Source organism: Peromyscus californicus, unplaced genomic scaffold (assembly GCF_007827085.1).
Source record: "Peromyscus californicus insignis strain IS unplaced genomic scaffold, ASM782708v3 Scaffold_10__1_contigs__length_136768540, whole genome shotgun sequence".
Classification (NCBI taxonomy): domain Eukaryota; kingdom Metazoa; phylum Chordata; class Mammalia; order Rodentia; family Cricetidae; genus Peromyscus; species Peromyscus californicus.
In genome coordinates this window covers 43,534,692-43,551,544 of record NW_026294391.1, presented here as the reverse complement: position 1 = coordinate 43,551,544, position 16,853 = coordinate 43,534,692, and the positions used below count along the sequence as shown (strand labels likewise).

General features: G+C 39.9%; 1 protein-coding gene across 5 annotated transcripts in view; it reads left to right on the top strand.

Annotated features, from left to right (window-relative positions):
- Gk (glycerol kinase) overlaps window positions 1-16,853 on the top strand; it is a 78,751-nt gene that overhangs the window by 45,649 nt on the left and 16,249 nt on the right. For all 5 annotated transcript variants that reach the window (XM_052732375.1, XM_052732391.1, XM_052732365.1 and 2 more), the window contains 4 exons: window positions 297-332; window positions 921-988; window positions 6,764-6,806; window positions 7,436-7,516. In XM_052732375.1, the coding sequence (XP_052588335.1) occupies window positions 297-332; window positions 921-988; window positions 6,764-6,806; window positions 7,436-7,516 (228 nt within the window). The remainder of the gene's footprint in view (window positions 1-296; window positions 333-920; window positions 989-6,763; window positions 6,807-7,435; window positions 7,517-16,853) is intronic.

Genomic DNA, 16,853 nt, shown 5'->3' with positions numbered 1-16,853 from the left:
AGAGCGATTCAGCAGCCTGCTTGTGGCCTAACACTAACTAACCAGGGTTAGAGCCCGTGTCTCCTGACCGCTAGTCCAGTGTTTCCTGTTCCTCTGCAATGCCATGTCTCTTCTTGTCATTTCTACGAGTACTTCTGGTCTCCGTCTCTGTCCTGCTCACGTAGTTGAGACACTTGCTTTGTCTTGTCTGCTCACATCCTTTGGCATGTTGCTCTTCTTCTTCATTCCTGTATAAGTTATGTTAGTAGAGCCAACATTTTGTGACTGTTCCTAATCCTTTTTAAAAATTTTATCAGAAAGCTGGGGCCTTGGAAGGAGTGCCAATATCTGGGGTAAGTATCAGTACCAACTATCTTCCTGTCATAACCCCCGATCCCCACCTCCACCTCTCTCCGACATTCCTCCTCGGTCTTAACCCTTGCCTTTTCTTGAACTGGGGAGGACAAGTCAGAGCGGCACCACTGGCCACTTCTTCTTGTTCTTCTGTGCCACAGGGTCGGTCACTCAAAGTCTTTTGAGGAAATTCTAAGCCTGGCGTGGTGATGCAGTACAAGCCCAATAATTTGGGTCCCAACTTTAAGTCTAGCCTCAGCCACATAGTGAGTTAGAGGCCAGCCTGGGTTACATGAGATTATGTTTCAAGAAAGCAAGGATGAGATAGAAAGAGAGAGAGAGAGAGAGAGAGAGAGAGAGAGAGAGAGAGAGAGAGAGAAAGAGAAAGAAAGAAGGGATGGAGGGAGGAAGAGAGGGAGGAGAAGGAATTTTAACTCTCCCTTCTTATGCCTTTTATCTTGATTATCAAATGGGGGTAATGCCCGTGGGAGAAAATGTGAGGCATAGATATATCACTCCTTGATAAATTAAAATACACAAAAAGAAACCTATGACTCAGGATTTTTTATTGTCATTTATAATTTCAGTGTTTGGGGGACCAGTCTGCTGCTTTGGTGGGACAAATGTGCTTCCAGGATGGACAGGCCAAAAACACGTGAGTTGACGAAAGTGCCTTAGAAAGCGATGTTGTTTTGTTTACTTCTCTTCCCTGCTGCTTTAAAATTCAGCCAAAATGCAATACTTTAGTCACTTCAGTGTGGATCTCCACATTATTTTTATAATTTGTCTTCCCCTTTCTCCTCTTTCCCCCCCTCTCTCTGCCTTGAGTCTTCTATAGCCCAGGCTGGCCTGAAACTCCCGATCCTCCTGTCGGGGATTTACAGGCATCTACCATGACACACCCAGTTTTATGCAATTGGGGGATTAAACCCAGGACCTCATGCATGTTAGGCTAGCATTCTGCCAAGTTAACTACATCCCCCTGTTCTGAGTTTTGTCTTTCATTTTTAATTTGGTTTTGGTGTTTGTGAGATGGGCCTGACTCTCACCTCCTGAAACTTGCACTTTAAGGTACTTTAAGACTACTAGTCAGAAATTCATGGAAATCTTTGCATCTCAGCTCCCCATGTTCTAGGGCTTTGTTTTGTTGTTTACCCCAAGGCCATATTCGTTCCTTTTTTTAAAGCTACATTGGTGGCATTGGGAAGAAATGAGGAAAAGCCGTAATACGAATTATGCTTTTCAGTGTGTTATCCTGCTCAAATGTTTCTACCTGTGACCAATCTCAAAGTATATTTTTATAGGATATTTAGTGCCATTTTCTTGTTATGATGCTTTCTCTCATCTGAAGTGTCTCCACTGATGAGGAACAGAAAGAATGAAAGAAATGACTTGATAATATTTTCCTCCTATTATTTTCTCTTAATTTGTTTTATTAAAAAAGTGCCTACCCCATTACATATATTGAATGGCAGAAACAATATGTCCCAAGAGCTGAAATAATAGTGACAATTATAACACATACTCAGACAATGGCTATTGTGTTATTATGTAATGGTCCATATACTTGAGATATTACTCAATCCACATAAATCTTATTATATGGGAATCCAGTTATTCCTATTTTGTGTCAGGGAACTAAGATTTAGAGAGGTAACTAATCTATGTAATGTCATGCATCTAGTAAGTCGGAGGCACAATATTTGTACTTTAACTCATTGTATTCTTTTTTTTTTTTTTGGTTTTTTGAGACAGGGTTTCTCTGTGTAGCTTTGTGCCTTTCCTGGAACTCACTTGGTAGTCCAGGCTGGCCTCGAACTCACAGAGATCCGCCTGGCTCTGCCTCCCGAGTGCTGGGATTAAAGGCATGCGCCACCACCGCCCGGCAACTCATTGTATTCTTTAATCGTGGCTCTAACTGCTATGCTTTATTTACTGTCTGTCCTGTGTGGAAAATATTTCCATAAACATGGAACATTGTCTCTTTAATGGTTCTTGTCATCAAGAGTTTTTGTTCATTGGTTTGGATTTTGAAGGGTTTTTGTTATTCTCGTTTTGTTTGGTTTTATTGATTTTTTTTTTTTTTTTTTGAGACAGGGTCTTGCTGTGTAGCCTGGTTTGCCTGGCTCTCACTATGCATCTCAGCGTACCATGAAACTTATCATCCTCCTGCCTCAGTCTCCCATGTGTTAAGATTAGAGGCATGCAGCCTGGTCTACAGAGTGAGATCCAGGACAGGCACCAAAACTACACAGAGAAACCCTGTCTTGAACCCCCCCCCCCAAAAAAAAAGGATAAATTGAGATATCATTTTGGGACTGGAGAGATGACTCAGAGGTTAACAGCACCGACTGTTCTTCCAGAGGTCCTGAGTTCAATTCCCAGCACCCACATGGTGGCTTACAACCATCTGTAATGAGATCTGGTGCCCTCTTCTTCTTGTACATAATAAATAAATAAATCTTAAAAAAAAAGATTAGAGGCATGTATCACTATACCTTCTCATCAGATATCTTGTTTCCTAGTTGCTTGACTTGTTTTTCAAACAAGGTGTCATGTAGCTCAGTCTGTCCTTGGACTTGCTATGATACTCTTGTCCTTATCTTGCTAGTTCTGGGAAAATAATTATGGGATTGTAGGCGTGTGCTACCACGATGACTTCTTTATTTTTGACTTAGGTAATTAAGTTCTTTCTCTGCAAATAATGAAATATCTAGCAGTCCTAAAATAATGCTGCCCAGCAGGGTCAGCCACCCTCATGTGAGTGAGTAAGCTTATTTGAATGAAAGTTGGTTGGGAAGAGGATATATGAAAATTCTTTGTAGGCTGTGGTGACCAGGTTATGAAGGAACACTTGAGCCAACATAATTGTGAAAACATTTTCTTTGAATCAGGGTTCCAGCAACTGAATCAGGAGTCATAGAAAACTAGGCTGTTTTTTTCCCTTTCCTCCTCTGCCAGGAACACTAATGCTAGTAAATCAGATGCTATCTCTATAATATGTCCATTACTTAGCACAATATATAGAACACAGTAAAATAGCCTTCATTTCTCCTTCTTCTGTTCCTTTCCCATTGTCAGCCAAGTCCATAAATTATTAATTAAAAGTAGGTAATAATTGTTTGAGTAGCTGTGTAGTTACTGCAGGTTGGAGAAGGGAAACGGCAAATCATAAGATCTTGATCTCACATTTCTTACCCTGAGGGGAAACAACACAGACAGCCAGTTGATGGTGTATAAACTAGAGCTTGCATGACATAAGAAACTTTGCAGTAATGTCATTGGCTTTCAGAGTGAGGCCAGACAAATCATAAATGATTTTGGAAATGACCTCAGCATATAGCTCAGTGGCAAGCTCAAGAGAACTTGCCTAGCATTCACAACACCCAGGACTTGATCCCACATATAAAAACATTATGCTGGTAGTGAGATGCTCCAGAGAAGGAGCAATACTGGAGAGTGGAAGAGACACTCAACAAGGATACGAGGAGGAGGATTTAGTATAGAGAACGTAGAGAACCTTGGGGTAGGAAAATGGTAGAGAACAAGATGAGCCCAGTGGCTCTGGGTTGTATTCCAGGTAATTGGGAGATCGTCTGGGCTAAATGGTGAGTTCCACATCAGCCTGAGCTAGTCAGTGTAAAAACAAAACAGGGCTGTGGGGGCAGGTGGTATTTAGAAGAACAATGTAGTGGCAGGACCATGTATTGGAGAGATTCCCATCATGGCAGACAGGAGGAAGAAACAGGGCAGTAGATTGAGGACTTAGTATAATCTTCAGAGGCATACATCAAGGGACGTACATCCGCTAGCTAGGCCCCACTTCCCAAAGCATCCATAACTTCCCCAAATAGCAGCACTAGCTGGACCAAGTCTTCAAATCATGAGCCAGTGAGGGATATTTCATTCACACTATAACAACCATGCTGTAAAGCTGTTTCAGGCCAAGATTTTTCTTTTTGTTTTGTTTTGATTTTTGGTTTTTTTCTCCTCCTTGATAGGAAATGGATAACTTCTGAACATTTATGAGTTGGTGTTTAGGTGTGACTGGAGTTGTCAGTTAATATGATGACAGTCTTGGGTCTCAAAGCAAGGAGAAGCTAGAGGCCAAGAACCCGTGGTATAAACCACTATATCCTTACACTATAGACTCAGAGGATGGGGACAGAAAGGAAGACTACAGGGATACACAGGATGCTGCAGAGAGTCAAGGGAGAAGACCTAGGGATGGAGGGTTAGGATTAGCCAAAGCAAGGAAGAGGTCTAGTAAAAGAAGTTGTGTTTGGAACATGTTTGTGGTGCTGCTAAGTTATGCATTGCACACACAGGGAAATGTGAAGTGAGTTAAGTATAAGTTGTTTTCTGTAAATGTTTTGCCTACATGGGTGTCTGTGCTTGGTATACACGGAAGTCAAAAAGAACATCTGGGCCGGGCGGTGGTGGCACACGCCTTTAACCCCAGTACTCAGGAGGCAGAGGCAGGCGGATCTCTGTGAGTTTTTGGCCAGCCTGATCTACAGAGCAAGCTCCAGGACAGGCACCAAAACTACACAGGGAAACTCTGTCTCAAAAAACCAAAAAAATAAAAAGAGCATCAGCTAACTTGGAACTGGAGTTACAGATGGTTGTGAACTACCATGTGGGCGCTGGGAATCGAACCCAGGTCCTCTGCAAGAGCAACAAGAGCTCTTAACTACTAGGCCATCTCTCAAGCCCCTGTTTGCCTTTTAAAAGCATAAAATTATCAGGTGGGTTGTCACATGCCTTTAATCCCAGTACTCTAAAGGGAGATTTCTGAGTTCCAAGGCCAGCCTAGTCTACATAGGGAGTTTCAGGGCAACCAGGGCTACACACTAATAAAAAAGCATAAAATCTGTATTTGAAATGCCTTTTAGTAAACTGCAACTCTTCTTTGAGACATCGACATCCATATTCCTGAGTATCGTTTTATTTTTTTTTCTTGAGTGCCTTTCTTTCTACTTTTAATAAAATCCCTACTCTGCTTCATAAAGAAACAATCAGTTTCCGTTTTGGTGATGGGCAGCAAAAAAGTCCAGTAACTCATGTGCTCCAGTTTGTAAATGTATTGCCTGCACTTAGTGTATTTGGTAAGTGTCCGTTCAAACTTCAATATTCAGTGGTCCCATACCTTTAGGATGTGTCACGTGTTCATTGAGCAGCCAGAAATCCACTTGTGTAAAAAGAGATGGAGTATTTGGAGGTAAACATTACTCTTATGGTATATGAAGAAAATATTATCAGGAAAGATGCATTTGGTTTGTGTTTATTGCCCCCCCCCCCATGAAGCCATCATAGTAGTAGTCATAGATTCTGCCATCACCATTCTGCCAGCTTGGAGACGAGGCACTAGCAGAATGTCACCAATGCAGTTATAACCATGCTAGCACATAGCAAAGGAGCAAGACCTGTGAGGCAGGAATTACAGGCTTAGGCAGCGTCAATGGTAGCTATAGCAGCCTTGTTATCTCTGCTCACTTTAAAACTGTTTCTCAGCTGTGTGGTTGGTGGTGGTACAGAGGCAGACTGTTACCTGAGTTCGAGGCCAGCCTGGTCTGTAGAGGGAGTTCCAGGACAGCCAGGGCTACACAGTGAAACCCTGTTTCTAAAAAGAAAACAAAACAACAACAAACCAGGAAACTGTTTCTCTGTGACCCTTACCTGTATCAGTTGAGGTTAGCAACTGATCTTGCATGCACAAGTCAAAACTGTCCATTATGTCCAAGTGCCGGATTTGTGGCAGAGTCCAGAGCTAATACGGGCAAACTACCACAAAGTAAGTTAGTTCTTCCATAGCAGCAGTGTTGAGTTCTGGTTGTGATTATCCCACCAGTATTGGAATACATTACCCTGCCGGGAGAATGAGATCCGTAAGCCTTAAGTAGCTTCTCCTTGTTCGTCACTTTTGGCCTAGTTTTCCAGCTATCCTGTCTTCTGGTCCATGCTCATCCTTTTACCCTGCCAGAACATAGTGGTGTTTCTCAGTCCCTAGCTATTATTAGTGATAGCGCTAAGCTGGCCAACTCAATTGGCGAAGGGCTCCCAGTCATGTTGCTTCACCATATGTGGATTGGTAGTCACTTAACTGCGACTGACTGTAGAATTTGTTGTAATTCCGTCATATTTTACAAACATACCCTTGGCCTATGACTGACTAAATGCTAAATCCTATATCTGCATTTTCCCTGTTAATTAATCTCAATCTATTTTCTTCTAGACTGATTTTTAAAAAATACTCTTAAAAAGAATATTTAGTGTGTGATGTTTGTTAGCTTTCAACACTTTTTAAAAGCCTTCATAAAATGACTTATTGTGCTAAGTTAAATGTCAGTTTTGATTATTGGTAGTACTAAGATTTTGCTATTTGCTTTTGATAGAATTCTCATGTTGTTCATTCTTCCTCCATGTATAGGTATGGAACAGGGTGCTTCTTACTGTGTAACACAGGCCGTAAGGTTGGTTTTTCTTTTAAATTCACTTTGATAAAAGTCTTCTTTACATTCACATATATAATGCTTGAATCTAATTCATTATTAGCGTGCTTTTAGGGTCTTCAGCTTTTACTTAATCTTTATCATTGTTTAACTTGGTTCAATAGAAATGTTGAAAATCATGAATTTGGATTGATTCTAACAAGAGGCCTTTTATGCTTTTTTTAATTCTTATATATTCTTTTGATTGTGTTAATGGAAATTCTAGACTTAGTATCATGTTAGATTTTTAGTGAAAATCTAATTTGAAACAAGTAATAATGTTTTAGCAGTCTGCGTGTGTTCTTATTACCAATGACTAAGACTTAGTTTTAGTAATTATTATTTTATTGATGGAATTATTATGAATAAACATTCTATTATATCTTTAAAAATGTTTTCAAACTGAAGCTGGGCATGTTGGTATATGCCTTTAATCCCAGCACTTGGGAGGCAGAGGCAGGCAGATGTCTGTGAGTTCAAGGCAGACCTAGTCTAGTGAGTTCTAGGCTAGCCAGGACTCCACAGTAAAACCTTATCTCAAAAGAAAAAAGGCTTTATACTATCCTTTAAATTTTTTCCACACTAAAATTCTTGTTTTTTTTTTCCTACAGTGTGTATTTTCTGAACATGGCCTGTTGACCACCGTGGCTTATAAGCTTGGCAGAGACAAACCTGTGTATTATGCATTGGAAGTAAGTTCTTTTCAGTCAGTACAGATATGACATCCGCTGACAGTTACTGAAAATTACCATGCGTTCCAGGGGGAGAGGTGTTATTTTTAGGCAGGATCTTGTCGTGTATCCCTGGCTAGTCAAGAGCTCTCTGTTGTCCTGTTAAATTGGTCTTGAACTTATGGCAGTCCTTCTCTTCTTGCAATTACATGAGCTACCACACCTGGAAAAGTTGCCATGTTTTCTAACCTCTTTTCTCATAATTGTAATATATGGGATTCAAAAATTCCACTTTTTTGTCCTTTGATTGTGTAGAAAGAACCTTGAACTAAACTAAACTAGGGGTCAAGACTTCCGTGAGACAAGAATATACCATCTCCTTAGTTGTTGGTACCAATTGATTTTGTCACCTTGGGGATGTTAGTTTCCTGCTGTACAACCTAACATTTTCTATCTTTAAACTTTAATGCAGGGCTTGGCTGACTCAAGCACTTCTTTCAACTTAAAACTTTCTGTTTAGTAACTAAAATGCCCCAGTGTTCCATAGTGCATCATTGGGCGCAGAAAGGCAGAGCAATTCTGTTTACTTGTATTACTATTATGTTTATATATAGATGTGAGAAAGAAAGAAAGAGGGGTGATTTGTCCCAGGAACATCTGTTGCAGATACATTTGCAAATTATCGTAGGACTATGTGGATCTAAATCTATGTGTAGGACATGATAGGTTTGTACAAGAGACACTAAAGGAGTTGGTGTAGAGCTCAGTGATAAAGTACTTTGTCTAACATTCTCAAGGTTCCAGCTGAATGAATCTTAGATTCAGGCTCCAGAATCATGAAAAGAAACAAACAAAGCAATACTTTGTTTGTAAAAGCAGACACATGTCCTGTGATTGACTCTTAGGGCCTCATTTGTACTAACTAGAAGCTCCATTCCCAACCCTGTATAATTAACATTGGAAGGACTACCTGATAATTTATGGGGACTCATTTTTTTTAGAATATCTGATGATAATTTAGTCAAGGGCTTAGACTTGTAGTCATAGTTCAGATATCTCAGCCGGTAGGCCTACAGCCACCTTCTTTGTGGCACTAGTGGCTGAGTTCAGGGAATTGAACCTGCCAAGCCAGTACACTGTGACTGAACTCTATGCACAGCAATCTCAAGCCCTCTTCTTTAGACAAAGGCATCTAAAGCTGTCCTAACCCTTCTTGGAATTTCAGATCCCATGAGCCCTTTCTCTCCTTTATTCCTCACTTTGGTGAATGCTCAGGGCAGCACTGTTCACATAAAAAATGGGTGGTTTGGAGGATACCATGATTCTAGCAGCGGCTGGAGTAGTATTAATATGCTTTCTTTGCCCTTGCGTGAGAGACAGAATTTTAGGTATTTTAGATCTGGAAAAGGCCTCAGGGACAGGGGTCACCTACTCTTCTCACCCAGTGTGAAATCTTCCTCTTGTCTCCTTTTTCTTTTGAAAAGTTAGAATTCTAAGCTGTTGGCTCCAGGGCCTTGTATATCTCAAGCAGCCTCAAATTTGCTGCATAGCTAAGGATGAGTGAACTAGAACTTCGGATCCTCCTGCCTTTACATCCTGAATGATGGGGTTGTAGGCATGTGCCTCCACACCCAGTTTCAAACATTTTCTTAGTAACATCCCTAGTAATGGGCCTAGGTCATCTGTAGGTCTCAAGTGCTAGGAGGCATCTCTCAGTTTGTCTGGGTCTTCTTCGTCCAGTTTAAACTGCCTGAGGGCCCTGGTATCACTCACATACTTGGGAGTTTTGAGCTCCCTGTATTAGATGCATTCCACATCACCAGTCTTCCTGGAGAGAAAAAGGTTATTCTCCATGTAATATTTATTGCATGTACTCAGGAGTGTGGTTTGTGCCTCTCTCACCATAAGCATTCATCTGCTATTCTGGCCTGAGAGTTTATTTTAGTCTAATAACTTCTGTATACCACTGGTTCTCAGAACATTTGCTAAAATATCCTTTTTCGCAAACCACGCCTGCTCCACTGTGTATTTGTAGAAGACTTTTCAGTTAATCTAATTGAGAACTTTATTTCCCTCTTATTTTCAAGATAGTTATACAGGGCCATTCTGCTATTGTCTCAGTTATTTTTCATTTGCCATAATATGCATGCACACCCATCCATTAAAAACCAAATTTTAAAAATATTAGTAGGTAGAATCCCCCCTTTTTGCTTTCCTTAAACTTTTTTGTTAGTTAACAAATATTTAAAAACATTTTAAGAAATCAAAACGAACTAAAAAAGAGGAATAATGCTAGGTTGATACAACTTAGTAAATTTATACTAATTCTTATTTGTCAGCCTTTCAATACATATAATAATCATGCCTTTAATTTGACACATTGTTAGTAGGCTTTGAAATCAAAGCTATTAAATTTTGACTTTCTGCACTCTTTAGAAACTGAAACCATAGCTGTCTATCTTCACCCTATTTTGTTTTTGAGTCTTGAGATAGGATGTCACTGGATAGCCTGGAAAGTCCTCCTGCCTCTCTGCCTCTCTGTCTAAAGACTTCCAGATCTGAGCCGCCACATCCAGCTATTTGAGTCTTCCTTCACTCGCCTGCTGATTTGACAGATCAGATTTTTTCAGTTTAGTGATTTTTTTCTTTTACGTTAAAAAAATTTGAAGTTTTCTAAATATATATATATATATTTAATAGCTTTAATTTCCCAACCTTGATGAGGATTTCAAATACTGTATTCCTAGAAACTCTGCTAACAATGTTGAATTCTGTTGTTGAAAGCTTTCATTTTCTCTTTTTTTCTTCAACATAGCATTAGTAGTTTGCTTTGCAGTTGAGCGTAAATCATATTTACTGACTCGTTAGATCCCTTTCTGTATGCAGTATCCTTGTTTGGAGGCTTACTCTGTCAGTGTAAGTCAAGCTGGCCTCTAGCATGCTTGCCTCAGCCCGCCAAGTGTGGACATGATGTATATTCACCACCACAGCCAGCCCTGTGCCATCTCTTTGCTCCCATACCTTTTATGTCTCCATTCAGTTTTCTATTGTTCTTGTAATTCTTGTAGTAAGAATGTAGGATAGTAATCCCATTCTTTTTTAGGCTTTTTATTTTGTCCTCATTTGGGGTAAGTATAAATTTCTAGTTTTCCCACATCCCTTATGGTGCATTTGATTGTTTGAGACATGGTCTTCCTTTGCAGCCTAGACTGGCCACAAATTCTAAATCCTCCTTCTTCTGCCTCCTGAGCACTGGAGCTATCGTCTGAACCAGCACAGCTGGCCTTTGGTACTAACGAGACCGCTGCTGTCAGTTTAAAGGGAATTCCTTTACAGATTATTTCTTTTATTGCCTGAGAGCTTTTAACATCATCCCTTTATCATCAGTGCTCTTTAGCTTTGCTGTGATGTTCCTGGGTTTGGATTTATTTTTGTTTGTCCTGTTAGGTACTTGGATCCCAATTTATCATCAGATCTGGAAAATTCTCAGCAATTATCTCTTCAAATATTACTCCATTACTTCCTTCTTCTTCTGGACTTGCTATTGGATGAATATTGGAACCTTTCAGCCCATCTTCCATGTCTCTTAACTACCCTTGTTTATATATATTTAATCTGTTTCTCTGTGCTGCACCCCTGGTGAGTTACTCATTATCTACCTTCCATTTCCAAATTCTGTCTTTGAAATAAACCTTAGTACATAAAATCCATTTGGTTTTGCATTGTGAAATGTGAAGACACCTGAAGAAATACAAATTAGAACTGGAGAGATAGCTCATCAGTTAAGGGCATTGACTGCTTTTTCAGAGGACCCAGTTTGTTATTTCCAGCAACAGTGTGTTGGCTCACACCTTCTGTAACTCCAGTCCCAAGGAATCTGTCTCCCTCTTCTGGCCTCCAAGGGCACTGCATGCAGGCCAAATACCCATACAGGTAAAACATAAAATAAAAACAGATTTGAAAAAAATGGATTGGGAGAGGGAAAAAATATAAAATATATTTAAGTTTAAAAATTGCTTTTAAAAATGAAAAATAAGAAAAATATTAATTAATTAATTAAATCCTGCTGTACGTCTTGTCAAATTATTATAAAGAGAATATGATGTAATCTCTTCTCAGGTCCAGTAGGAGAACACCACCAACCTCCAGGAGCCGCTTTATGCCACCCACAGTCACAGTGGCCTCCCTGTTCCCCTGAGATAAACAGTGTCCTAACTTTTAGCATAATCGTTTCCTATGTTTATGTATAGTCCTAAGACTTAAATCTGTAACCTCAAACACTAATAGTTTGGTTTTACATGGTGATGATAGCTTATATGTTAGAGAAGGTGGGGATAGATAAAGAAACATGAACGTGTGCATTTGAGTCTGAGCCCTGCATCTTTGGTCTGGCTTCTTTCACTCAGCGTTATTCTTGTGAAATTGACCCATGTCATTAGAGACAGCTGATTTTTCACTCTTTCTTATTGCTGTAGTTTTGCATCTGTGTGTTGACACCTTTCTAGAAGAGTAAAATTCTAGGTCAAAGATTGTATGTATGTTCTCTCTTTGAGTCCATGTTGCAAACCGTTTGTCACTGTACTGAGTTCGACTCCTACTCCAACAGCAGTGTAGAGGATCACTAATCTACTCATCTCTGTATGGTCTGGAGCTTATCCCTTTCATTTCCTTTAGTATTTTTGGTTAAAGGAGTCTTTGTTTTTCAAATCTAGCTGATTTTGTTTCTTCTCTCACTGATTCACAATTTCTTGTTTGTTTTGAGAAAGGGCCTTACTCTGTAGTCCCAGCTGGACTCAAACTTATCATCTTCCTACTTAAGTCTCCCAAATCCTTGGATTATAAATGTGTGCCACCATGTCTGGATTTGTTGTTATTTTTAATGGAAGTCATGCCCTTATTTACTTCTTTAAGTTTTTTTAGCGCTTATGTTAAGGTTGTTGTCAGACTGAAATGAATTCTATCCCAGATGTTAAGTTTTGTGGGTGAACTGTTATTGTGGATTTCTTTATGAATTTAAGAATTTTTTAGTACCAGCTTCATCTTCCATTATGGTATAGCCTTAGCTCATAAGTTGACAGGCGCTTATTTTTCCACACCCCTACACAAGCAGAGCTCTACCTAAGCCTCTGGCTCCGAGCCTTGAGCCTGATTGCACTCCCTGTCTTGCACAGAACATTCTGGACGAGTTTCCTCTAGAGGAAGCAGTTTCTGGCTACCACTCCTATTTCTTGACACACACAGAGAAATCAGTCAGAAGCCATCATGCTCGCAGCCACAGTCTCACTGTGCTGCACATTTCCAGTCTTGTCCACATAGATGTTACTGTGCATTTAAGTCAGGGTGCACTAGTTTATATGTCTGTCTTTGTTTTGCCTATTACCCTGTGTTTAAAACAAACAGCATTTTAAAAATACGACTGACTACGTTTATGTAAGCATCTGCATCGTCTTCATTGCCAAGAAATTTTTTCCCTGTTTCTCCCAGGCTGCTGGCAGGTGATTCTAGGCTTAATATTTTTATCTCTGAGTTCTCACTTGATCCTATGTGAGAAGGAACTGGAGCACATGGTCTTTATCTTATTCTGAAACTGCAGTCTTGTATCAAGCTGCTTCAATTTGTCCTGCCCTTTCTGTTTGGGAAATGTTTCTCCATGGTGGAAGAAAGTAGACCAAAGGAGGGCACGTCCGTGCTTCTGTCTTCCCTCTGTCATTGGTCAGTAGGATACTGTCTTCCTGAAGCCAGGCTTTCCTTTTCCTTGTTCCGCTTCTTTTTCTAGGTATTGTTTCACAAAACAAACCTCCTTTTTGGGGGCCTGTAATATGGTCACGAACTTGACCTTACTTACGGCTTGAGACTTCCATGTTCTGTATTTTATTATTAGGACATAGGCTTTTTAAAAAGTGTGTGTGTGTGTGTGTGTGTGTGTGTGTGTGTGTGTGTGTGTGTGTACACGTGTGCATGTGCAGTGAACATGGCATGGCATGTGTGTGAGGTCTGAGGACAGCTAGTTAGTGGGAGTACTTGCTGACCCCCATCATGGACTTTCAGAGGCCAGACTGTTTTGCATATCCCTCTATTCTAACGGCCTGCAAAAATATGAACAAGATTAAAGCCTGTATTAAGCCATATTTTTCTCCTTTTAAATATAAGCATTAGGAGCTTCTTTATCTTCTTCTACTAGCTTCCTAAATGGTCTCTTTGTCTACCTCTACATTGGTGTGATTTATGATTACCGTGTTAATACTATTTTTGAGATTTTCATCTTTCTTGTGCAAGATTGTACATTTTCGGTGGAAGCCTCTGTATTAGCCAGTTATTTGATATATAGCAATATGACCACAAGGTTGAGTGACTTACAATAACACCCATTAATTGCCTGTCAGTTCTGGGTACTCTAGCATCTCAAAAGGCTCTAGTTAAGTGTGGACTGAGGCTCAGGGCTTATCTGGCATGCCATCTGCTTTCAGCCTGATAAAGGCTTTTGCCAGAATCTAGTTCCTTCTCCTACAGAGGGCTTCAGTTTCTTCTTAGCTATCAGCTGGAGACCACTCTCAGCAGCGTCTAGAGGCCTCTTGTAGTTCCTTGCCACATGGGGCTTCTCAACTTGGCCTTTGTCTTCCTCAGAGAATACAGGGGCAGGAGAGTGCCCAGCAAGACAGAGCAGTGGTTTTCTGACACGTAATCACACCCATGTTTTTGAATAATCCTTCCACCTTTGATGAGCAGCAAGTCATTGGTTCCATTGTACCAGGGAATCATAAAAGAGTGGGAACATTAGGAATTATGAAAACTATATCAATTAAGAATATGAATATTTGCCATTAATAAACATTCTATGGACTTTAATAATGTACATTCTTGGAGGGAGTAGGGTAGCTCAATTGTAAAGGTGCTTTCTTTATAAGCATGAGGACTTGAGTTCGATCCTCAGAACCCCTCTGAAAAACAGTTGGGCATTATGATTTGTACTTGGAAGAGACAAGTGGTTTTGTAGGGATCACTAGCCAGCAATCCCAGCCTAGTGTAAATAATACATTCATCTTGTATTATCATTTGATTTTTTTTAAATACCGTCTCAGTTTTCTATTGAGTCTTCCATAGAGTGCAACTGTTGATGCTTATATGCTTACATGCACCTTTACCAATGAATTAAGACTTAGAACAAGGGTTCATTCCTCTTTGTAGGCGAGACATTGAAAAGTTGCATCTTTGTATTTAGGATACAATTTGTGGTGACTTGAATAGACACTTGTGGTTTCTTCTGTACTCCTTTTCCTGTCCAGCTTCAAAACATTATGCTATATTCTATTTTGTCTCCTGCCCCTGAATTCAGAAAACCACATGTCTTTTTTAGATTCATTTTAATAAATTCATTTCTTTTTATTTATGTGCATGTGTGTTTGTCTGTGTAAGTGTCTGCAGGTGCTCCAAGGGGCCAGAAGAGGGGTCAGATCCCTTGGAGCTGGAGTTGCAGGGAGTTGTGAGGCCCCTGATATGAGTGCTGGGAATGGAAGAGCAGTAAATGCTCTTACCCACCAACCATCTCTCCAACCCCTTACGTGCTTGTCTTTTCAAATTTAAGAGGTTTATGCCATTTTATTAATTTCTTTAAAGTCTAAACCATACTCTATATTAGATCAAGATACCAAAATTACATTCTTGTTTCAGATGCACATTTTAGCTACTTTTGTTGTTCTTTATTTCTTCAATTAGAACAAAACAGTCCTTATCTCCTGAAAAGCAAATCTTTATTTATTGAGTGGCTGTGAGCACACATGTCACAGTGCAGGTGTGGAAATCAGAGGAGAATTTTGAGGAGTCAGTTTTCTCCAGTATGGAGATTCTCGGGGGGGGCTCCGGCTTGGTAGTCAGTGCCTTTACTTACTGAGTCATCTTGTGGGCCCCGTGGCTTTGTAATTTTTAAAGCATTGGCTTTCATTGAAACAATGCTCTGTAGTTGTTACCTTGCAGTCAAAACCTTGGTTTCCTTTCCTTCTGTGCAGTGCTCCTTTAGCTGCTCTTGCTGTCTGTTGTCACTTTCGTTTTTCAGCGAGCTCTTGTGTACCCCAGGTTAGCCTCTGGGTGCCGCCATGCCCAGCTGCTTCCTTTTTCCTGTTTCTTCCAAGTGTTTATAGAGGAGATGCATGGCATGGCGCGTGGAGGTCAATTCTCGCCTCCTGCCATGTGAGTCACAGGGATGGAGCTCTGGCTAACAGGCTTGGTGGCAAGATCCTTTCCCGGCTGAACCATCTGTGACTCCAGAAAGTGGTTCCTCCACATGCACACTATAGCAGGGCATGTGAAAACACACACACACACACACACACACACACACACACACACACACACATACACACATTAATAATCATAATCATCATAATAATAATTTTAAAAGGTATTTTAGATATTAAACTCAGTACAAAGAACTCAGTGATTTTAATATTTATTACATATTTAAAATTTACATTAATATGTTGTGTTAAATATACTTTAATTTTGATTTTATTTTTATTTATTTTATTATTTAATAATTTTGCATATAAAGTTACTGTATAAAGAAAAACAGTGTGTTATTCTTTGTGAAGACATATAGTGACTTCTCATAGAAACTGGTACAGTATATCAGTATATTCTCTGAATCATTTGCATTTTGGCAATTGACATCCAGAAGGGACATTTGGTTGGTTGGTTGGTTGGTTGGTTGTTTTGTTTGTTTTTTTTAACCATTATTTTTATTTTATGTATATGGGTATTTTGCCTTCATACTTTTCTACAGTGCCCAAGGGAGCCAGAAGAGGGCATGGGGTCATCTGAGACAGGAGTGAGTGCAGATGGTTGTGAGCTGTCATCTGGTGGCTGGGAAGTGAACCTGGGTTCTCTGGAATAACAGCCAGTACTCAACCTCTGAACCATCTCTCCAGCTTTTTTTTTTAATTTAAGGAAGGATCTAATGGAGCTCAAGCTGGTCTCTAACTCACTAAGTGGCCCAGGATGGCCTTGAACTACTGATCATCCTCTCTCCATTCCCCAAGTACTGTAATTATCAATATGCAACATGATGGCCAGAAAGACAATTTGAAATTCATTTAGCTGACCTGGTGACAGGTTCTTACACTTAATATCATCTGATATTTGGTGTGGAATGACTCAACAGAAATAATTTTATTGCTGAAATTACAGAGCAATAAATCAGATCCTTAAATATTGTTTTTGATATATTTTCTGCCTTTAGGATCTGATTGTTTGTTTGTCTGTGTTTTTGTAGAATTTGAGGTTGAACCCAGGACCTTAGACATGTTAGACAATCTCTCAGCCACACCCCTGGCCTAATATGTTTTTATAACTGCTTTATTAAGTC